This window comes from Lonchura striata, chromosome 4, assembly GCF_050655825.1.
Source record: "Lonchura striata isolate lonStrDom1 chromosome 4, ASM5065582v1, whole genome shotgun sequence".
Taxonomy (NCBI): domain Eukaryota; kingdom Metazoa; phylum Chordata; class Aves; order Passeriformes; family Estrildidae; genus Lonchura; species Lonchura striata.
The window spans coordinates 23,496,720-23,521,647 of record NC_140706.1 but is presented as its reverse complement, the minus strand read 5'-3'; the positions used below and the strand labels follow the sequence as shown (position 1 = coordinate 23,521,647).

Sequence of the window (24,928 nt, the reverse complement as noted above, 5' to 3'; positions counted from 1 at the left end):
TGTAATTCCACTTGGGGTTGCATATGGTCATGGAGAGTCACCATGATAGCAGATTTGCGTCTTGTGTCCCCTTTCACAGAAACTCTAGTTCCTTTGGTATGTGATACCTTGTAGAGATCTGTGAGTTTGTAGATAGAAAGAAGAACAGAGAATTTTGGTTAGCATGTCAAGAACTCAAGATTCTATATTGTAGTTCAGGCCAGTAATACTGGTAGTTTGTTCTGTTCCACTTGTTCAATGTCTTCTACAGCCAAGTTTGTTGAAACTGAATCTACTTTCAGCTACACTTCAGTGTAATTAATATAACTGCCAGTAAGTGCAGTTGCTTTTCTGTTATGTTCTCCTTTCACTTTATTATGGATTGATCTGCTTAGTTTATGGGGTACCATAAAGCAAATATGATAGTTTGATTTCATTTTCAAGCACGTGGTTTGTTTTATATATGAGCACTATGGGCAGAGCTTTCTCAGGGAGCTCTACTGGCTGCATTAGGCCAGGATTCAAGTCATTGCTGTATTCTAGTATCATAATGATACTGGGTGAGTTACTGTAGGGTATGGCTCTTTCAGTCATCCCTTGGCATCCTCTCAGCTTAAGCAGTACTACAACACTTGGTTTACAAACTGTTGGATGTTTAGAAATATTTCTGATTCGTCCCGTTGAAGTTTGGTTGAAGACAACACGTAGCTTTGCAGGGAATTTTCAGCCTTGCTGAGATGTTTGTCTTTGTGTAATGAGCCTTATTTTAGTTCAACCTTTGATGAAAAAAACAGACTGGAAATGTAGAGAACTTTTTTGGTGTGATGTATCTCAGCTCTGTTCCTTTACTGGAGGCAAGGAATATGTGGGTAGGACATGAGTCCAATTTTCAGGCAATTTAGCAGATGTAGTTAAAAGTGCACATATAGACTAACCTTACCTAGGTGAGATACAAGATGTCTTTCATGTACATGAAACACAGACAATCTTTTCAGCATGCAAAATCCTAATTTGCTTTTCTTGAGAGCCCTGATAGTCTCATTGTGCTAAAGCTGACATTCTCATGTTCTTTTCTGTGTCTGAGTCTTGGGCTTTTTATTTTTATTCACTGGTGTAACTAACTAGTTACTAACTAACTGGTTACTAACATACTGTTAGCAATTTGAAATTATTTGCAAACACTTAGGGATTAATGAAATTAGATGTGTTCTTTATAGTGATACTTTTGATAGAAACATACTTTTATTCTTTATTTCCATATAGAGTTGTAGAGAGTAAACAAAAGGATTATTTTCCACTTTTTTTAATATTCAAATCTTCATCTCTAGAGCCTAATTTGATACTAAGTACAACTTAAAGAAAAAACAATTTTTTTGCTGTAGAATGCTCTTTCAAATGCTTTCTAAGATCTCAACTGTGAGGCAGTAAAAATAGGTGGCTTAAAACTATTGCTACCAGTCTGGGTAATCTGAGGATAAAAACATTTCTGGATAACCTTGTTTGATAAAAGTTTAATGTATAACTAGCCATAAATTTGTAATATGTGCTTCAGATGAAGTTGTAGCAGGTGAAATCATGATGCCAGGCCATCAGAAGTTTATAATAAATTAGTTTGAAAAGGAAAACTGAAATGTCTTTATTTATGTGCATGCACTTAGTTGTTCTTGAAGAAGCAGATTGTGCTCAGGAGTATGCAGCCTTGTTTCTGGGCTTAGCAGGAACAGGGAGTATTTGCGAGCTGCAAATAGCAGGGCCACAGACAAGGAGTGTGGGAGGTGGTTACTGATAATAATCTGTTTAATTTTTTTTTCCCAGCACAGCATCTGTGCTGGAGCCATAACCATTCCACCTGACAGGGTTTCATTAACATTCTACCTACTTCTCTAACTGTGACCTGTGCTTTATGTCCTTCCTGCTTTTGGTGCCTGTGTCACCTGATCAAAGAGTTTGGGATCGGTCCAGTGCTGTTTCAAACAGCTGGAAACTGGTTTTGGACCTTGTGGGTTTCCTTAAGCCTGGTAAGGAACAGATCATCTTTTGAGTGGCTCTGTTTCCTGATTTAGGAACCGATCAAAGTTAAATTTATGTGGAGCTGAAAAATCCCTGGTTTGAAATCAGTCTGAGTCAGTCAAAGTAGTTTCATGTGCAGAATCTGTAGCACTTGTTTCCTTTCTAATGCTTCATCAAGCATATGGGTAGGCTGCCTGTCCTACAAAACATTTTGGTTAGGTTTTTTCACTGACACAGCTTATCCTAACTTTGTTTCATATGACATTTTGCTTTTGTTTTGGTATTTCTCATCAGCTTTGATTACACACTGTTTACCTTCAGGCTTCGTGAGAGTTATTTTTATATGGCACTTGAGATTAAAGCTGCAGAATACAGAAGTTCTTCTTGCCTTATTGGTCATCTCAATTGCAGAAATTCAGATTACAATTTCTGAGTTTGTGTTTCTGTTTAAGGAGAGTGATATTTATATTTGTGCCCTGTATTAGCATTTAGATTAAAAGTAGGGATATTTGTAAATTAGCAAATAAGTCCGAGGCATGATCCTTATTGTAATTTAATGAGTAATTTATATTGAGTAATTTATATGGCAATTAAAAAAGCGTAATGTTAGGGCTCAGCAGTTTAATTTAAACAACGGGATTAGAAAAAATTACAGCCATTCACTTAGCAAATGACATGTCTTGTTATCTGTGATCACAAGTAGCCAGCAGGTAAAAGACACGCCATCTTCTTGCTGTGACAACACTGGTTTTGCCTACCAAACTGTTCTATTCTACACACAGGGGAAAATCTAATTAAAGGGAGAAAATTGAATTTGGAAAAGACTTAGCATGCCATCTTGGTTTTTTCCCTCATTAAATGCAAGATTAGTCTTTCTGGCATGTCATGGCAATACCTTATATAAATAAAAGAATTGCTCTTTATTTCCTAAAGTGGTTACTTGATTTAAGAGTACTGTAGTAGCACAAGATAACCCAGGTTCTCTGCTATATAAAGTTTCAGTCACGTAGTCAAATATACACTGATTATTTAGATGTATCTATCTTAATTAAAAAAAAAGTACAGCAACAGTGGATTTAGCTATTTTCTTTTTGTCATTAATATTTTTTATTATTTTTCTTTTTTCTTTGCATCTGTTAGAATCTGACTCTGAGAAGCATCTTGTCTTGGAATTTTTTCTGGTTGAGGAGTTTGGCTTTGTAGGAAGGGGGAAGGATAAAAATAACAAATTAGAAGGCATATTCAACTTGAGTGCTGCAACTCATTCAGGATCTGAAGGTTTTTTTCCTCAATTGCACCACATAAAGAAAGATCAGCTATATGGATTCTCATGAATAAGAACACCACTAGAACAGAAACAGCACTGCTGCTAGGCTGTTGCAGTTGGCTGGCAGCATGATTAGCTCTAAAAGAAGAAATGTCATTCTTGTGGCAGCAGGGACTGGCAGGGTGCCTCTTGGGGATGGAGGAGCCAGGACAGAAAGCTGGTTACCAGGTGGTGATTTCAGTAGGACTAGGTGAAGCAGGAAATAACTGGAAATGGGAGAAGCTGCATTTAGCAATAAGGCTGAAGTGGCCATTTTATTCTGGTGTGAGGACAGATCCAGGGTGGAGTAGAGAGGGCAGCAGTGATTACCTGCTTGGGCAGGAGTGTTGTATTTGATGATCTGGAGAGGTCCTTCCCACCCTCAGCAACTCAGAGATTTGTGTGTACTCATCTGCAGATAGATTTGAGAGTACCATGTGTAAGGTGCTGGCAGGCTTGCTCCTTTCCTGCTCTTGCATTCCCCAAAGTGCTCTGCCCACCATCATAATTCACTTTCTTGGCTTTGCTGAGCTTTTTCTTTCCAGCTTCCAAGCTCAGTCCAGCTAAGATGTCATTGCCAGAGAGAGCAGGAAGAAGAAAATAATTGGCTGTAGTCTCTGATCTACCACAGCACTGCATTTGAATATTTTCTTTCCTTTTCCATTCTGAAAGTGTTAGGTGTTGCCTGGAATTTGTGTAGATATCTAGGTAAGAAGAATCAGATGACATTTGATACTAAGAAAGCTTCTAGTCTCGATTCTGATTTCAGCTAATAATGTAAATCTGGAGTTTATTAGGATGCTTTTGGCTGACATATGTTTAACTATTTAGCTGGTCATAGTTTTAGAATTAATGTTTTAACATTAGAATTCACTCATTGAAGTGAAGGGCGTTAACTAGTGTTGAGCTGCAATCATTGCAGAATGAAGGCGTTCCCTACAGCTGCTTGGAGTTAAACTAAAGCCCAGGTATGTAAGACCTGTGGCTGTAGCCCCATGGCATGAAGTTGTCATTAAATGTTTTGTACTCAAGAGATATCCTTGCAGAAGGGAAATCTGCTTTTTGGAAAGATTTGTATTATTTTTTTCCTATGTTTCCTAGATGCAGTGGCAAAATTTTCATGAGTGCCTTGTCTCTCACTGTGTGTGTCATTAATATCCAAACCAGAGACTTTAGGGCAAAATTGTTTATTTATTTATTTATTTAAGATGGCCAGGAAAGGGTCCGATACTGGAATTCACTGCCTAGTTTTCTTTTTATGATTCCCTTTTGTGAGATCAACCCTGTGCTTCTTAGTTTCATATGCTAGATCTCATTCTGCAAATTTTCTTGTGAACCTGCTTTACTGCTGTGTTCTCTTTTACAATGCTATGGTGGCTTCCTGAGTAAGCTGTGATTGGGTAATTGGGGAAAACCTCATATTTTCCAATGTATTTAAGTTTTTGCTACAGAATGTTGACTAAAACTGGAGACTATTTTTGAATTTGTGCTCCTAGTAAAGTTGTACATTAGCAAAAATATAATAGTTATTTTTAATTACATGTTTGTGTTGCTGCAGACTAGTCTCTCCTATACTTTATTGACTATCAAATATCATTAAAAACTCAGGCGATCCTCACTGTTATAGTGTGAGCTTTATTTAGAATGCTTTATATATCTCTGGAGCTTCTAAAATGTGGTATTTTTCTTTTGTGTTTTCCTTTGGTTTTAATTCTTAAATGGTCCCTCTTTTCAGATTTCAAATTATAATCTATTTCCTGATGCATTGCTGACGCCCCGCGAGCCATGTCAGAAGTACTTCCAGGTCAGACGCCCTTTAAAAGATTCTGCTATGCAAATATGTGAAATTTTCCTCCTATTTTTCTTCTTCTTCTTTCCAGGTCCATATTTCACTTTCATTTTGCACTTACACATGAAAAAGAGAAAACACTTCATTTTTTTTTAACCATGCCTTTTTGAAGAAACTCTCTATTGAACTTTTAAAAAACTTCCTGTAGACAATACAATACAAAAAAAGTCATTAGATGGCAAAGACAATTTGGTCATGCACTATTCTTTGTTTACAATGACATTTTCTCTCTTTCTTCTAGCTCTGAAAGTTAGATGATAAGATTGAAAAACATCTATAAAAGCCATTCAAGCATTATTTCTATTATTATGATCCTTAGAGAATTGGTACTACTCTGTGTTAAACACAGTATAGTGTTAAAAGTATTTTAATCTGTATCTGTAAGAGTGGTAAAAGTATTTTCATCTATATCTGTAAGAATGTTAAAAGTCTACAGCTGAGGCTGGGAGTTCTTTTTAAAAGTGAGCAAGTAGAAACCCTTAATGAATTGCTATGCCAATCTTCTACCGAGTTAAGTGCTGTCTTGAAGAACCAACAATTTAACCATGTTATTATTCCCAGTACTGATAATGTTCTAACTGTTGTTAGCTTTTCACCAGAGAATATTTTTTAGTGCAATACCCTACTTTTACTCACAACTTAACAATGTTCCCTGACTTAAACTGAGATTTATGTATCAATTCAGTGATTCCTGGTCTGGTTGTCCATTTGTGTTTGCTTTTCAGCAGAAGGTAGAGAAATTGAAGATAAGGTGCCCTGTGCCAGTAGCTGGTGGCCAGACAGCAAGGAGCTGTGTAAGAGGGGGATGGAGTCTGCCTGTGGTGGCAGCCCTCAATGCAGGAATCTAGGGTTCCTGCATTTTATTGAAATTTTTAATTAGGAAGTTGGCATGTGCTTCCTCTGGGAAAAGGGATGCGTTTCAAGCATCATTGTGTCTTGTATAAAAGAGGAGGGACAGGCTATTGCTCTTCTTCCTTACACTGTTCTACTATGCAATCTTTCTTCAGTGCTCTTAGGCATTTTCTTGCATTTCAATTTTTCTGACGCTTTAATTAGTCCCAGTCTCGCAGCAACTTCTGCCCTTGCAATGGAAGATCTGTCCATCTGTATTTCTTCTTCTCTTTTTGCCTTCTTTTCTCTTTTTTCCCCTCCCTTTTTCTCATATCTGTCTGCTTCCAAGAGCAGAGGGAAGCTGGCCATGTGCTGGGAGCGCAGAAACAGCATGCCTGTTCATTGATCATTTGATCCTGATGGTTTGATCAGTGGATCACCTGAGATGGGGTCAGGAGAGGAGATGGTGTCTAGTGAAAGGCTTGTTTTGACATTTTTCTGTTCATGGTCATACACTAGCCCAACTTAACACCCAAGTCACAAACACTTTGTGGGCTGCAAAGACTCCTTGGCTCAGGCATTGAACAATGTGCCAATGTTCATCAAATCAATGGAGAACCTTTATCAAGCAGATTAGTAAAATGTGATACATTTTGTTGTGATGTTTCCATGGTCTTATTCTTAAAAATTTTTCTGAGCAATGAAACAATAACAGCAGGGGACAAGCTAAAGATAAGCTGAGAGGCAAATACATAAACTTTATCTGGGAAGATTATTTTTTAATAAATATGTTCAGTGACAAAAATAGTGGCAAACACTGCATGAAGTAGCTCATATTGAACAAAGGAGAATAATAAATTTCAGTCTTGTTCCATATTGTGGTAATTGTATTTATTGGTGAAAACCATAAATGCTTGTTTTAATTTGCTGAAGCATGAAGTAAAATGTAATCTACCAAAATCCCTAGATACCATGCAATTACACAAATTCTAAAGGTCAGGCAGTGGCAGGGGGGAATTATCCTGCCCCATTGCTTTACACTTTTATGTGACTTTCATGTTGTCAGAATTTGAGTGATTCAGAAAAGAGTTCAAAGCAGCCAGCTGATATGTAGAAGCTGTTTCATGTAAAATGTTTTGGTAACATCTGATCGGATGCCACCTTGCTTACATTAGACCGGATTGGTTTTGAACAAGATCCAGAAACCTCTGTGTGTGTATATGACATTTTTATCTGAGAAGTAATGTATAAAGTTCCTTTAAATTTTGTAATAGTTGTGTTTTAAAGTCTTTTGTGGCTAAAGTTTTTTCCAGTATGTTTATTAGTCATTACCTAAGATGATGGCACAGCATGTCCATGGGGTGATCTGTCCTAAAGAATTTGCAGAGGTTTAGTTTGACTGACCAGGGCTTGAGAAATTGGCAAACATGAAAAATTGTAAAATTTAGTTTAAATTCTGTTTTTAACAAGTTTTAGAAATTGTTCTTCAACAGCTGGGTGAGTGATTCAGGGAACAAAGGGTATTATTACCTGATCTGCTTTGTTTCAAATGAACCAGAGTGATGTTTGCAAGTGAGCAGCTTTGACAGCATATCAAAGAGGAGGGCAACTGTGCCTGTATTTAGGTAACAATGTGAAGTGCTCCTTTTCACTCTGTTTATGTATTATGTGTTCTTTGGAAACCCATATATTTAATCTCTTGTAAATCTGTATAGCAGTCACTTCTGTCATATATCAAATATCCAAAGATGCAGGACAGCTCAGCTGGAATGATCTGTCATCAGCTAGCTCAAATTACAGCTTTTCATTCCTGGATAAGCCCCTGATACCTTTTTATGTGCAATATAAGCAGTCAAAGGTAACTGAAAATTAGGAACAACAGAAAAGGTGTTTCATGTTGTGGCAGATGGGAGTGATTTATTAATTGGCCTCTAATTTAGTTGCCAGATATCAAACAACTGTGACTGCTACAGTAAATTGAGGTGTTCATGGAGTACTTATGCAGATTAGTGGAAACCATAAATAGTGCAGGAACAAATTACAGGATTTTTTAAAATTAGTTTGTTTAAAGAGCTATATTTTGATAATTTTTAATAGCCTAAAAATCCATTCCCTCAATAAATTTAATACTTTTTCAAAATATGAGCTGTGTCCATGGCTAAGAAAAATCAGAAACTTGTTTACAAGCAGACAAAATAATTTAACAGTGTAGTATGTTTACTCTGCCCTGGGATGTATGTTTTATCCTTAAGCTTGAACTTTGTGAGCTATAGAAATAGTAAACCATCTCTGGAGCAAACCCTTTGTTTGAAGTTGATTGAGTTCCAGCAGGGTATTTTGTCAAGGAATTTTTTTTCCTGCCCCTGGAAAACAAATATACTTTTGTGAAATAATCTTCTTCTTGTACTCCCTGACCATCTACTTCCCTCCCCTAAAAAAAAAAAAAAAAAAAAAGAAAGAGGGAGGGAGGGGAAAGAAAGCAAGAGAAAATGCAAGTGTTAGGAGTCAACAACTGACCAGCCAGTCAGGTTTAGCAGTAACAGTACTACCAAAAAAATGAAAAAGAAGCAGCAACTATCTGCAGTCTGCTTAGAAATAGTTCAAATTTCTGCTTCCTAGTGATGAGCACTTGAGGACTTATTTCTCTCCTCATCTGAGACAGAGGTGAAATACTGGAAGAGTTATGGTAACATAATGAGAAGCCCAGGCATTTGCAAAGGGCACCCCTGCTGTCCCAGATCATGTCTGCAACAGATTCAGAAATGAAAATCTGCCCTAAAATTGTCTTGTATAGGTCAAGCTTTCTGCTTTTTTTCATCTTAGTGGTCTTGATGATCTCTCTGTATTTTTTCTGCCTCTGTTCTTTCTTATTTAAGAAGATAAGCTTTTGTCTCTTCTCTTGCCCACATAGGTTGTGGTAATTTTCCTCCTGTAAAACAATTACCTAAAGCTCTACATGCATTTACCAGAAGCCCTAGCTAAAGAGTGTATGCAATGGATGTGTTTCACGAGTGTTCCTTTTGCTTTTCAGTCGACTCCGGCGTGGACGCGCTGGCAGTGTTTATGGCAAGCGGCAGCGCGACGGACGTTGTGAACCGCAACAGCCCCGCCACCCCGCCCAACACCCTGAACCTGCGCTGCTCCCACAACGAGCTCCTCAACGCAGAAATCAGGCACACCGAGGCCAAGAACAGCACTCCTCCGAAATGCAGGAAAAAGTACGCGCTGACTAACATTCAGACGGCCATGGGTCTTTCTGACCCGGCCGTTCAGCCCCTTCTGGGCAGCAGCTCTGCCAATATAAAGCTGGTGAAGAATGGAGAAAACCAGCTCAGGAAAGCTGCCGAGCAGGGACAGCAGGATCCCAACAAAAACCTCGGCACCACTGCAGGCGTAAATGTGACTTCTGAGAAGTTTGAAAGCAATGAGCCGATCCCACAGGATTCCTCTGGCTGTGAAATATTACCCTCGCAGCCAAGAAGGACCAAGAGCTTCCTGAATTACTACGCAGATCTAGAGACATCAGCTCGAGATCTAGAGCAGGGTTTTGTTGGGATGGAAGATAAGTCTGCGCAAAGCAACGGCCAGGCTTCTACCATTATTGTCAATGGGGAAGTCCTGCCCCAGAAACAGAACAAGATGCCAAGCCCAGAGGATGGCCAGGTTGCCACAGTGTCATCAAGCCCTGAGACAAAGAAGGATCACCCAAAAACTGGGGCCAAAACAGACTGTGCCCTCCACAGGATTCAAAACCTGGCCCCAAGTGATGAGGACTCCAGCTGGACTACCCTGTCCCAGGACAGCGCCTCGCCGAGCTCGCCTGATGAAACAGGTACACAAGCAAGGGCTCCTCACAGCCACTGTTTTAGAAAGGGATTGCTTAGCTTTTCTCAGCTGGTGCCAGGAAGGAGAGAGGTGGTTTAGCAGTTTCAGTGGGGAAGTGGATTGTATCAAAATGCAAGCATTGGCATTGCAGACAGCTGTTGTCTGTTAGGGAATGCTTGGAAGCTTCCTGCTCGATTGTAGCAGCTTTGAGAAAGGCACCAGCAGATGGCCTATACAGGGTCCTAGAAATATGCTGACTGCACCTCTTGTTACTTTATAAAGAATTGCTCTTCAATAATCAGTGGGTGCATCTTGTGAGAAGAGCATGGTTACTGGGAAATGTTGAGCTATGGGCACCTACCTGCACACAACAAAAAAACTTTTCTGAATGATGATTTTTAGATTCAATGAAGATTTTAACTTTCGTAATACACAACTTTGTACGTGTGCATTTGACGATGCTCTCTCCTTATGTGCCAACATGGGTAATGAGAAGCCCTCCCAGCTGAGGAGCTCTTCAGTGAGCCCTGGTGGTGTCTGCCCTGGAGGTCTGTGTTTTTGGGCATGGACAGAGCTCTTCACTGCCACTGTATCTGGGGTAGGAGGAGAGCATCGTGTAGGGTCATCACAGCTCAGTGCTCCCCAACCCTTGCATTTATGCTCCAGCAGTAGATGTTAGGGCCCAAAGAAAGGAAGACATTTATCTAGGGGAAAAAATATGCAGTAGTGTTCTAGTCACATGACTTGTGGAAAGTTAAGAAATCCCCCAGTATTGAGAACAGTTAATCCATAAAAGAATGTAGTCAGCAGTTACCTAGGGAATTAATAATGTTCAGTCCAGAGATTATATTTGGCATTTCAGTTTATGCAGAAATATTACAGAAATATGGTTTTCCTGGGAAGACACTGTTGAAAATAGCAATATGCTTCTTTCAGGACTTCTGCATTGTTTTGTCTTGTTCTTCCCACTCTTAACAGTACTTCATTATTCAAATCCTGGAAATCTGAATGTTATTTTGTGAGGTATTTTTGTTGTTTTGTTTTAATGTGTTTTCTTTTAGAGTTGTGTAATTCAAAAATGCTGAAAACTTTATTCTTAATTAATTGCAATCAGAATGCATCATTGTTTAGATAAAATCCTCCTGAAGTCTCCTTAGAGCTGGATACTTCTACATGTGGTCTAATAAAAAGGTGTTTTCAAGAGCCTTGAGCTTCTCTCTGAATGATGAGATAAAAAATAAATACAACTCCCTTTAAAGACACAAAACAACTGACTTATTTAAACAAATGTTAATGCTGATAGACAGATATGATAGAATCCATTAATAAGCACAGAACAGTATAAGAAATATGTTTTGAGGAAACTCTTCTTCTCCAGGAGTATTAGCTGTATGTGCATCTTGGCAAGAACTACATAGACTTCAACTTTCAGATAATCTTATTAGTGCTTTTAGCTACTTAGCCTTTCTGAGCTATAGTACTTAAAAAAAAAAAAAAGAGTCTGTGGTGATTTTAGTAACAGAAAAAACCTATAGTCAGCAAAGCAGTGGGATGTCATCGAGATCTTAGCACATGCCAAGCCCTAATGGGTTTTCAGGCAGCCTTCCTAGAGACAGGCAGTGACTTGCCACCAGAGCTGATTGACACCCAGCACTGCAGGCAGTCCCCCAGACAAGGAAACCTGCCTCCCTTGGCCTCAGGCACTGCATCTCCCCTGGGACCTGCTGTATCTATGCAGCTGAATCCTCTGTCATTTGGAGAGTCTTATGAATAACCACACACCAGCTCCAGGTGCTTTTAATACTGCAAATGGACCAGAACTGGTCACATCATGGGGACTGCTTCCTTCTTCTCTCTCAAGAAGCTTTCCTTAGTCTGGCTTTCAAAGGAAACACATCTTGTGTTATTACACCATCTACCTATTCCTTCTTTCTCTCTTTGTATTCGTGAGTTTCACGTGGATATATTTGTATGTATGTATGTTTGTATGTAAATTCATTATATGAACCTATGTGGTGCAAGCAGCTGCAAAGCACATGCCCCAGAGCTCAAACCTAGGAGAGAATGAGTGATGTTTTCTGTTTGTCGCTTGCTTTTTTTTTTGTTTGCCTTTTGCTAAGAAGCTCCCTAGAAGGCAGGCACATATCTTAATCTTTGTATCACCTGAAAAACAATTTCAGTGGAAAGTTATTCCGCCATAGTAAAGTGCAGTGCTCTGTGTAATAGTCTGTAATGAATTGGAAATGGAGATTCTTCAGGAAATAAAAAGAGGTAGTCAGGAAATAAAAAGAATTCTCTTTGTCTCCAAACCAACAAGAAAATTGGAATTTGCTTTTGCTTTCTGTTTTAATTTAAATAAAACCCCCTCCTTCTAGAGCTAGGAATAGCCCCATAATTAGGAAAATCCCTGAGATGTGGGACATACAGTGCTAGAGAGCCACAGATGTTTCTTACTCTATGCCAGCTGCCCTTCTTTCTCTCTTTGGGCTTGTGGGAGGGTGTGCAGGGGCAGCAGCCTCCTCTGCCTCCCTCGTCTCTCAGCCTTTGGGTCACATGGTGCCTCATTTCTCCCCACTTGAAATCAAAGGGGTATTAAAACCACAAGTGTCCTTTTTCAGGAGCACTGCTGCTGTGTGCAACTGCAATATACCAATGCCTGTCTCCTGCTGGTCTCTGAGCAGGTAGCAGAGGGCAGTTTTAACAGCTGGTTACAAATAAAAAAGTTCAGTTCAATACTGTGCAGAAAGGGCAGCTGAGAGAGTGGCCCTTGGGGATCAGGAGTGCTGCTCTTTCAAAGAGAGCCCAGTGTTCTGAAATAACAGCATGGCTGGGGAGAATAACCCTCCTAATACAATAAAAATTACAGTAAATCATGAGCTTGTCAGAAAGACTTATAGCATGGTCAATACTGCCTCTGATTTTAACCAGTATATTTGACCAAATTAAAATGGATGTCCCCTTAAATGCACAATTCTTCCTTTGCAGTACCTATCTGATACAGACAGTAAGTCTGTTAGTTGCTCAGAACACGCTTTATGTGTTCCTGAGTGGGGAAGAAGATTTATGTACTAAAAATACATTTAGTTACATTGTGAATTAACACACATCCTATAAAACTATACAGGGAACTGCCTATACAGTTGTAGGGTTCTATGTAAACACCCAATTTTCATCTATTTGAGAATAAGAGTCTCTGGTTCACACCTGCTGCGCATCCTAAAGGCCTGTTATAATTTTCTTTAATCCTGCACATTACTGATAACCATGTCTCTAGAATAGTGCATGTTTTTTAGTCTCAGGCTTAACTGTTCACTGACTGCTTATGAAATAAGAAAGGTGACTATTGCTCTATATCCCCACTGTGTGTGCAGGTAACATTCTGCATGTGAAGTTACTAACTGCATGTTTGTCTCTATTTAGCCATCCCTATAAGAAGATTACAGTGTCAGTTTAAAAGAAATAAAGCTTCAAGGGCAGCCATGGTTATACAATGTTCACAGTATCAGGGTCTACTGGTAGAAGGCTATAAAACAAATTGAACTTGATAGTAAATTGAACTTGAAAGATGATCCTCTCAAGTACACATTGCCACTATCAGTTGCACAGGAGGGCTGCTTGCTGTATTTTAGTTGGTCAAGTTGGTTTTATTCTGTGGGTCTCACTGGAGCCACCTAAATCCTTATCTTGGGTGTTTGAGTGCTCTGACTAGAAATCTAAAGGTTCCACAATTAAGAGTAATAATCATCAGCCTTTTGATTTGAGATAGATAACAAAAATGGGTATGTAAAAGTGAATTAATGTTCCAGAATGGGAGAATAGATGCTTTGTAGCAGCGATTTAAATACTCTTCAAAACTCTGTTTGCAATTACCAACATTTGGGACTAGAGCAGAGGTTTTTCAGAATGTGTTGTATGGTCACAGTTACAGTTTCATACTTAACTGTTTGCCAAAGAGATTTTGCAGTTCATCAGAGCCATTCAGTTTCCTCCCTAGAGTGAGCTTGATTCAACCACCCACCTGGTGTCCCTTGAGATGTCTGGTTGTGTCCAAGACAGGCAGCAGGAAGAGGCAAGAGCTAGGACTTGCATTTGGAGAAACAATCACATGCTGAGCAGGATGCACATTAGGTAACACTCACAGATGAATTAACCAGCTGAATAGAGTTTGAAACACCTGCCCTGTAGTGCAGAAATGAAATTTGTTTGTTTACTGTGTCTTTGCTTTAAAAATATGTTTAATGTTTAATCTCTGCTCTATTTTTCCCAAAGGGTCTAGGATGGTTTGTCATATTCATTGTAAAAACAGTTCTCTCCTATTGTGACATCTCTCCCTGGGTGCCCTGAGGCTGGCAGAGATTGAGTTTGAAGACAGCTGCCTTGTCATGGCTGTGCTTTGACTACTAAAGCATTGCTGTGGCTAGCTTAGTCCTTTGGCTACAAGCAGTGTCAAATGTGGCCCAGTGCTGACACAGCTTCATTGATTTTGACCTTACTCCAGTGAACTTCTGGCCACTTGATGGGACTCTAATAACTGGGTTGTTTTGTCCTTGATATTTAATTTCTTGTTTGGTGTTTGTCATTTCAGGGACACTTCCCATGCTACCTTAGTAAAGCACATAATACCTAATCCAGAAACTATCATAATGCTGCTTTGTATAAGTGTAGTACTATGATTTTGAGAGTGTTAAAAATTAGTATTTTTCTATTCAGTAAGATGTGTAGTTGGGGGATAAACATATGCCTGCAGTGCCTGTGCCTAGAACATGTGGAATACCTGCATGGGAAAGCAAAAAGTGGCAATGGGGCATAGAGGTGCTGTTAAGACAACACAGGGAAGTAAATACCAGTATCGTGATACTGCCTGAATGGTTCACAAGAAACCAAGAGCACTGCACGTTTCCCTTAACTCCACAATGCACTTTACATTAATGTGTAATGTTAAGAGGTATTAGGACATGCTTTTTGTGTGCTGTAGCAAAGTGGAAAACTCTTTTGAGCTTCCATAGGGCAGACTCAAGTTTCAGAAGTGGCAACATGTCAGGTACTTAATTTGATCAAACTATTTTTGGAAACTTTCCAAACTTCTGAAATTTAGGGATAGAAGTGTGTAGTTCTGGGTGCTGCATGTCCTCTCTGAGGTTAAGTGCATCTTGCTGAAAAAGCTCTTCTATGCCTAGGATAGGTCCTGGTCAGACACAGGACCAAACAAAGAGGAAGGGAAAAACAAATCACAGAAGAGAAAACAGAGAAGATAATGGGGATCCTGACTTCAGAGGGATGATAATGCAGGAAGTTGCACAGAAGAAAAGCCACAATAAGCTGATACCAGACTAACCTCTCCTTAAAAAAAATTTTCCAGTTCATAAAGCTGTTCAAGTAATAAAAAATTATGGCTGAAATTGATCCAGTAAACCTCTGCCTCAGCACTTCTGAATGCTGCATAGAAGTCAGGCCAAACTTCAATCCACCTGATTGATGCTTTGAAATGGGTATAGATATCTCTGGGGAAGGGAAGGAAGAAACGAAATTACCTTTGGGAGAATGCTGTATGTGCTGGCCTCTGTTTATTAATGCAAGCTGAGAACAAGGTTATATTCTTCTAGGTGGGGTCTGTGTGCTCTGAAGCTCTTTGCAGTCTGTTTGGGTGCTTGCTTGTTATCTTCTAGGCTCCTATATATCAGCTGCAGGAGGTGTGGCAGGAGGAATGGTATCACCACTCAGCAGAGTGAGCCTCTATAGTCTTTGCAGTGGCCCTTGAGCTCTTGGGTGACCTTGCAGTTGCTGGGGTAGCAGCAATTCACCAGGTGTACAAGCTGGGGATGGCCAGCACATCTTGGGGAGTTTCCTGCTCAGAAGATATTCCTGCCTCTTTGCGCTCTGCAGAGTGGAAGTGCAAAGCCTGGGCCCCAGTGGTTGCTCTGGGGAGCTCCTGCTGTGATCCCAGTGTCAGGCCCAGCAGTGCTGAGCCGGTCTCCTGGCTGCTCTCAGGGAAAGCTGATGGGGGAACATGTCAGTTGTGAAGTGGGGTGGATAGGCTGGAAGATGGGAACATGACCTGGAGGAGGGATGCATTGGAGGGGGAAGCAAAAGGAGATAAATAATATGTGGCTGTGGAGATAAATAAGGACTTGGCACCAATGGAAGGAGAGCTGGAAGCAAGCAGGGATGTTTGTAGACAGCACATTAGGCAAGCAAGACTACCACAAAGGTGATGACAGTAAATCAGATGGACTAAGTTTGACAGCAGAAATTACTATTGGGGATTTTGCTTATGCTGGGATGTTATTTCACGGAAGTTTTGAAAACTTAAAGAACACAAAAATGGAGAGCTGTGAGTTATTTAATACTGAAGTACTGCTAAGAAAAGGTCAGATCTTAGTTCAGGCCCCTGTGGAAGGAGATGTCTGTACAGTGAATGAGACAGACTTAAATCCTCCTCAAGTTCCTGACCTGATATGTTTGCATGTGGAGGTATTTCTTATAATCTCCCCAAGTTAATGGCTCCTTTATACTCCAGTCTCTCAGTGTACTGGTTCTGCCTGTGCTGACTTCTGACATAAGCCAAGCATTAGCTAACTGAAGTTGAATTCAGCTTTAATTAGCAATATGGAATTGGCTGAAGTGGGGTTGTGGGTCCTTTGGGTCACAATGGTGATGTTCAAAGTTACAATATTGCACATACAGAAATTTATGGATATGCAGAAACCTATAACATGTCCCACCAAGACATGGACTGGATTGTGCTGCAGGCAGCTTGGGTTTGTTGCTGTTGCTTTAGAAGGTGGGTTAAATTCAGAGCAGTACTGAGCATCTCCATGGGCCAGAAGAGGTGTTGTATGATATGACCTGGCATACTGGAGAGACCTTGCTCTGGACTCAGTCCTTGCTTGAGAGTGGATGTCTGGTCCCTGCCTTAAGGGACATGAAGCCTTTTTTAAAGCAATCCCATGAAAGTACCTGTATTTGCTGTTAAGACTCGATTGCTTCATTCTGAGAGCCCCTGGGTACTCAGGGTTAGGCCATAAATGTCCAATAAGTGGCTGCCACAGAGCTCAACATAATGACATAAAGTGGTTTTGTAAACCCCAGCAATGTGTGTCCTTTGGCTTGCAAAGTAGATTTGTCCATGATACTTTGGTGATAAGAAATCACTGGGGAGAAAGGGAGAGGAGAACTACAAATATAAAGCATATATTTTTGCTTCCTGCTTATAGTGTCTCTGGGGCACTTAAAACCATTTTTATATGGTGGTGTGTTATAGGGATTCTTTTTTAACTGCTATTTGTTATGTTGATTATTTTATATCTCCATCATTTGATACACTGGACTGATTTATTGCATATTAAGACTACTTCGAGGCTTTAGCTTAAAAAATCATCCTCAGAACTCTTCAATGAAACTATTTCTTAACAAAACTATTTAATCCTAAACAATAACACAATTTACCTAAATGCATTTTTCCTGGTTTTAATTGCTTTTGAATTGAGATTCTGCAGAGCTCAATTTAAACACTGCATCAGTTATTAACTCAGACATCATTGCAGGGCACTGAGAGAGGAATAGCACTGTCATAATCTACAAGTCAGAGCTTTAACTTTTTAGAGGTTTTTTTTTTTTGTTTGTTTGTTTTTGCACATAACCAGTTAAATACTCTAAATCAAAGGTTATGGGTTTTTCTTCTTGGAAGTGGATTTTGGACACTTCTCTGAATCTGAGAAGTTTTTAGTAAGGAACAGAAGACCCCATCCCTCCTCCCCTACTCAGTAGGAAAGCCAAAAGGCACAACTCAGATTGGCCAAATGAATTTTTAAATTAGAATACATTCCCATTCAGACCTTAATTTAATTTTACTTGTACTCTATAAGAAAGAGACAGTCAAGTTATCCTGGTCATTTTGGCTGACATGATTCTTGGCTTTGCTTAAATTATTGATTATAGCAAGGGGAGGGATTTTGCAATGAGAACAGTGCTCTCGCTAATATAAGCCTTTCACTAAATCAATTCCTACCATTCCTGCAATGCACCTTCAGGAGGTTGGAGGTTTGCAGCCTTAAGAAGAATTTTGTCTTTGAAGAGTAGATCTTTGCTTTACATTTTTTTTAAGCTTTTCATTTTTATGCAGGCAGCTGAAGAGGAAAAATCAACGTAAATATATTTCTAGGGGCTGATCTGCAGGATGAGGGGCTGTTCTGGTTCAAAGTTGAACTTATTAAATCTTGATTTGATTGTCATCTAAAAGCTTGTGGGCTGAAAGTACTGTTTCAAAAGCTTGTCTCCTAAACAGAGTCAGTCAGAAAATACATCAGTGTCTTGCAAGCTGGAATGAATTCAGTGGAGGAGGCAGTAAATGCACACACTGCTGAAATCCACGTATAGCCACCCCTCTTTTTTTTTTTTATTGTTTTATTAGAAAAAGCAGTAATTTATATGGTCAACATGTGGTGTTTCCTCTGTTACATTTACCGGCAGTTGAATGGGGGTGGCTTCTCTTGCCTCCCATCCAAAGTACCATTCCTCATTTGACTAATTAAGTGAGTGTCTGTTCAAACACAGCAGTGTATTTTCTTATATTTGAGTTGGAGATGCTACACAGAAGGAGAATATGAAGCTGTTTGGACATGTATATAGCAAACTTAAAGGATGCTGGTAACAGATCAGTACATGTTGAACTATACAGGAGCATCTAGTAACTGTAAGTAACACTTCTATTTTACTTTTTCATAGCACTGGTTGACAATGTCACTTAGGCCTGGATGCTGAATGCAATTATTTTATCTTTTAATAAAAAATCTGCTCAGTGGAAGATCAGCTGGTATCTGATAGTTTAGGTTGCAGCAGTATCTTCCTGAATGCTCATTATTTCAGTAGTGAATTGACAAGTGATGTTTTATATTTGTGATTCACAGAGCTTGAAGATCTTTACATAAATTTAAAATACATTAAAAATCAGACTTCTGATTTCCCCTTTACTTATGACAAATTCTTCCCCTGTAATTTTCTTGTAGTCAAAGGGTAGAAAAAATATCTCTAAACAGTGTAAGGGGACAAGTGTGAAAAGAGAATAATATTCAGTCCCAGTGTAATAGCGGTACCCCCAAAGTTCAAGGTAAAGGAACTTTGGCAATATTGAGTGTGGGTTTGGAGGTTAGAAAGATGAGGCAGTTTATAGCCAGTATTGAATTGGGAGCTGCCAAAAAATGTTGACTAATATTTGAATATGTTTTTTTGCACTTCTTGACCATTCTAAATAAATCAATTTGTTGAGATAGAAAAAGGGTGTCTTATTAGAAAGTTGAGTCACACAAAACCTTTACACAACTTTTTCTCTTCATTTTAGGGGAACTATAATTAAACAGCACAATGATATTTGCTCCTTACAGAAACAAACTAATAATAAGAAAGTTTGGTTTGGCTTTTGTAAAATTATTTGTAATTTATTTCACTTTTTTCTTTTGTGGGTAAGCTAGCATTGTTTGTCACACTCCAGCTCTAGCAGAATTTCAAGATAACATTTGGTGTTAAACTCAAATTACCTTATTTTTCTTTTGTGCTTAACTAAAACAAAATAATGAGTTTCCCTTTTTTGCCCATGGAAGCTGTCAGCAGATCAACTAAGGAACTTTGTAGTCTCCTGGCTACATTAATTTCCTTTGGTTAATTGTGCTAAAACATAACCACTGTTTTTTGTAACAAAGGTATCTGAAAAATAGGAAGATGACGTCAGAACAATAGGGATTTCAGAGCTAAGCTTCCACTGGCAGGGAAGAGGAAGTTTATTTCATTTTTCTTACAGTTTTGGTTTTTTCCCACTAAAATGGTAAAATTGTAAAATTGTATTGCCTCTGTATTCAGGGTAAGTATAGGAAATAAGACTTTCATGCAACATCAAAATTAATGGCTGATCATTAACAGAAGATTTGTTTTCTATAGTTCTCTTGATTTCATGTCACAGGTGAATTCTCTTTTTCAGAACTATACTCCAGATTTCTGTACTTTGAATATACCAAGCTCCTATTACCTAAGATTTTCTAATCCTTCAATTACTTCACAGGGGAAATGCAGCACCTTAAAAGAAGCTGCTTTAAGAACAGGGTGACAGTGGAAGTTTCCCCATTCTTTGTTCCTCCCAGTGGCTCCTGTCCACATCCACTTTAAGTTTCAAAAAGCTGGTCCAGAAAATAGTGGGGTATGATCCAGTGTACTCAACACTTCCCAGAGGAAATCACCCTTTTTGGTGGATAGGTCTCTCTGACTTGAGGGAGGCTATTGTTAACCTGGGACAAGCTTTAGCTGTTCCAAGATAAAACCAATTGAGTAGTGACTCTACTTAGCTGTGGTTTTCCAGGAATGATGCAGGAGGGTAATTTTCTCTCTGCCAGAAGTAAGTGGAGTTGTTATCTATGTGTTCAACTAATGTTTGAGGTTCACTGGTTCCAAGTTTTAATCTCAGTGCAATAACTGTCGAACAGTATTTAAACAAAAACACGGGCAAAATGTACTGATTTAAAAGTTGCACTCCTTGCAGATCACACTTTAAAAATACTGTGAGAGTAATTATTGGTTGTATTTTAAGTATTTAAGTGTACAACTGAAGCTTTATTGTAGATAGAGGAATACATCTAGTATTTACACAGTAGACCTCTTTTGTTTTCCTCTGCAAACCACTCCATCTGCAGACAGGTCAAATGGACAGATCAAGCATTGGAAGTAGAAGGGAGGGGAGGGACTTTTTTTGCTTCTTTTTTAGTGATACATTTAATTTGAAATCCTCATTTTCATTGCACAGGAATACTTATAGATATGATGCATTTATAAAGACTAAAGTACAGATTAATAACTTCTTCAATATATGCCAGTAAACCCTGTAAAAGGGTTAAAAACAGAAGGAAAGCTAACATAAATTCTTCTTGGAACTAATACACCTTGTCCCCAAATGGGAGTTTAAAAACAATGCGTACTGAAAAGCAAGAATAAATTTCAGGTTATTTTTTATCTTCTTAGGGATACTGCTTTCATTTTAATTTTGTTTTTTCAGCTTATACCTTTTTTTTTTGAGAGGGAAACATGGGAGATTTGGTGAGTTGTAATGAGAGGCTTTTTGAATATTTGTTGATTTGGATTTTTTTTAAGTGGACAAGCTGCAGTTTTCCCATTGATTCCAGGAGACGGGGAGACAAAAAGTTCCAGATGTTACAAGACACAAAGTCATAAAAATTTCTGTCAAAAATGCTGAAAACAAGTGTGAGTTCACAAGAGTAGTGTGTTGTTTCTTCAGTGTTTTAAAAGTAAACTTTTTGAAAGGAATGAACCTTGCAGCTTGAAACCTGCAGTAACGAGCAAATCAAATACCTCATCTGGTAAAACACTAAAGCTCTTTTAGTGGGATGTGGTTTTATGACTTGCTGAGGAGTAAGGTGGTGGTCAAAGTTTAAAAGAGAGAGAAAACTGTTTTCTCCTTCTGGTAACATTATTGTAAAAGGGTCAGTGTAAAGGCCACCAGATTGGATTATTTTGACTTTTGGTTTATTGTTTTACAGATGCTATGTCAGGACTGTGTGTTTGCCTGGCCACCGTTTTATCTGTGATAATTCTATTTTCAGATGGCGGGATTCACTGAGAATTGGTTACCAGTGCGTAAACTGAATTTCTGGCTAGCATCTTGCTTACAGTATGTTGCTGTCATCTCTTCTTTCTACTTCTGAAATTTTCTGGAATGAAAATAATATCAGGACAGCAAGACTGTGAACACTTTTTGACATAAGAGCTTTTTTGAACTGTAGTAATTGTTGTGTGTAAAAGCATGTAGTGTAAGCAGTGCTAATTACCTCTCCACAGCAGTTGTCCCTGCACTACTCACCAGACAGATCTACTTTTAGTTAACTGCTCCTCAGTAGTTCAACTATGTTCCCCTTTCCTTATTCATACAGATATTTAAGACCAGCTGTTCTATTTGTCTATATATAAATTTATATTTGTTAAATGGTGATGCATAATTGCTATAAAACTATAAAATCTTCCTTTTGGATACATGGTAATATAAATTGGAAGGGGACAAGTGTGAAAAGATAATAATATTCAGTCCCATAACTCCTGCATTTCTATTGTCAGATGTGATTATTCTGCATCTTAGGGTAGGAAAGTGTGTACCTTTGTATTTATGAAAATAAAGTTATTGTGTATTTTCCTTCTAGGAATATATATCTATATTTATATATAAATACCTCAGAGAAAGCTTGCAAATAATGGTTTGAGAATTCTTATATCAGATGGGGCTTTTTAATCTGATCCAGTATAACTGCTGTGGTAACTTTTATCAAAGTCCTTCAATAATTTTGTTAGTTCCACTATTTCCAATGTAAACTAATATAGTAAATAGAAGGCAGAGCTTTCACAAGAGTTAGTGTTTACAGTTCCATGTTGTACATAACCAAATGGCCCTACATAACAGACCTTAAGCTCATGGAGTTCTCTATGGGTTGCTTCTCCGACAGGGGTCCATAGCAGTTCACTAAAAACAAAAACAGGGCTAGCATAAAGTGGTTCTCTCTCTATTATATATTTTTCACTTTCAGTCATTGATAGTTTTAGGACTTTCAGACTTGTTATGTCATTCATGTTATCTTCTTTAATTGCCCTTGATAGACTTTTCTAACATGAATTTGTTTAATCATTTTTTTTCTCATTTGTATTTCTGGCATCCACAACATCCTGTGACCATGAGCTCCATAATCAGATTATCTATTATATGAAAAAGTATTTCCTTTTGTTGTAAAATTGGTCTCCAATAATTTCATTAGATTCCTCTTTCTTTTCTGTTTGAGGAAGCAGTAAATAACAGTGAATGATGATTTCCTCTCCATCCTTGCCTTCTAACCACCATTTATGATTTTACAGATTTCTCCGACATCCTCCCCTCCTCCCTGTCATTTATTCTCCAAACTGGAGAGCCCTACTTTACTCAATGTCACTTCCTGCAGAGAGATTTTAATCTGTCTTTCTTTTCTAATTCTGCTGCATCCATTTTTATAGTAGGGCACATGAAGTGTATGCACTAGTCCTGTGATAGTTCAATCCTACATTAAAACTATATACATGAAGACTTTTATCTTGATCTTGGTTCATAAAGTGTAATTTTTTCAACTTCCAGTGAGTACTAAAATGCTGCCTTCAAAAAACTTTGTGACCTTGATCCTTCCAGAGTGGCAAAAGATAATTAACTGACTGCTGTTGTATATGAGGATTTGATGTAGCAGAAAAGTAACATTAAAAGAACTTGTAAGAAATTGATAAAAAAGAGGAGGTGGCTGTCTTTGTCCATTGAAGAAAATGAAACGGTGAAGGCTGTGCATTGGAAAACAGCTCTTGAAACTGTGTGGATCCTAATCCTGTAGGATCTATCTGTAGTCTTTTGTTTTTGCTCAGTGACAAAGGTAAATAGAAATCCAGAAAGGGCACTCTTCTCATCCTACATAACTAGTTTTCCAGTTTTCCAAAACCACCTGCAGTCCTCTGGCATGTCCACAAATAAATAAGGTTTCCACCAAAGACTACTGTTTTCAGCTGGGGGAAAGGATCATTCTGTTGCTCGTGCATCTCTTGTTTTACTGTTTGTAACAACATGTGATGACAATCAGCTGTTTGTGATTACAAACATCTTCCAGATTTTTTAACACCAGAAGGTCTTCCCCACAGTGCTTACAGAGCTTAGTGGCTTATGATTTGTCATACACTGGAAATTTTGTCTATTGTTTTCCTGTGCTTTGGCATATTTTTATTCTTAACAAGCAGATGTTTGTGTTTAGGGGTATTCTATCTCAGGGTTCACAGTAAAAAAACTTCTCAAGTTGTTGTCTGGGCATATGCACCTTTAAGGGAAATTTATCCTCGTTTTCAAAGCATCCATTTTGCTAATGGGCTTTGAATTGAATGTGGGACTAATTGCAAGTGAAACTGTTGTGGTTCTGTGGAATTTTAAAATTAATCTGTTCATTTTTCTGTTTCAAATGCTGTCTGGCATAGGACTTTAGTTGCTGTGTGTTGGGTTTGTTCCTGGCTACTGTCTGCTAACTTAGACTTCCCGGGTGATTTAGGCCACAGTTTTTTTTTCTGAATTTTCTTCTAATTCTTGCTAGTGCTTATATCAGAGATACTATTTGTATCTCCTTAAATGCATATTTTTAAGTCCAGCTTCAATTACATATGTGAATCCACTCTGTGAAAATTACAGAATTTTAGTGCTTGAGTGCCATGAAATAGATATAAGAATTAAAATACTGGTATTTCTAATGCTAGATGGATGCTTTCAAAGATGATTAACATCCTTGAGATTTCTTAATGTCAGAAGGTATTTGGACAGTATGACTAAAGATTTAATAGAAAATTGATACACCAATGTAGTGATGTGAAATATTTGAAAAACAACTGGAGGGATAAGACACCCCGGTGTGCTATCAGCATGCTTCCCTCTCCTGTGCCAGGTGAAACACAGCCAGCTCCCCTGGAGCTTTCATCTGCTGTCAGAAGCCCCCATTCATAAAGCCTTCCTGCTGTACATTGCACTTCATGTATGGCTCTATGCATTGTGCAGGGAATGACTTAGTTCAGCTGAAGCAAAATTACTTTTGAAAAGGTTAAAGTTGTTTGCTTGTTGGCTTTCTTTTTTATAAGAAGTCTCCAAGTTTGAAGGCTGGGAGGTGAAGCTTGAGTTCACCATCTTTCAAGCCCTCAGCACGGGCTGGAGCTGCCCAAGGTGCCCAAGCTTCCCCCTCAGTGTCTCTGTGCAGGCCATGGGGCCAAGTGCTGCTTCCTAGGCTTGTGCCAAACTCCATGCTTATGCATCTCTAAGTGGATATTCACCATAATAACTGTTCCCATCCCTTCAGTACTGCAGCAACATGAAATTAATTTGCAGATGGGGAAATACTAGGTCTTTAGCTTCTATATTGGAAAAATACAGGAGCCTTCTGTTTTCTCTCTAATGCACATTTCATTACAGCTTTAAAGTGGCAAACAAATCCATTGTCTAGATTACTAAAAGTCACATTCCAGCTTTTACTGAGAGTACTAAATTGACCAAGTTTTGGCATGAAAGAGCAGTCCATACTGCAGGGTGGAGGGGATTCTGATGT

At 38.7% G+C, this 24,928-nt stretch overlaps 1 protein-coding gene across 18 annotated transcripts in view; it reads left to right on the top strand.

Annotated features, from left to right (window-relative positions):
• APBB2 (amyloid beta precursor protein binding family B member 2) overlaps positions 1 to 24,928 on the top strand; it is a 168,000-nt gene that overhangs the window by 71,567 nt on the left and 71,505 nt on the right. For 11 of the 18 annotated variants that reach the window (XM_077782812.2, XM_085577819.1, XM_077782817.2 and 8 more), the window contains one exon: positions 9,007 to 9,807. In XM_077782812.2, coding sequence (XP_077638938.2) covers positions 9,007 to 9,807 — 801 coding nt within the window. Of the gene's footprint in view, positions 1 to 5,030; positions 5,100 to 9,006; positions 9,808 to 24,928 lie in introns of all 18 variants that reach the window. The other 7 variants (XM_085577823.1, XM_085577822.1, XM_085577817.1 and 4 more) reach the window with 1 other exon arrangement.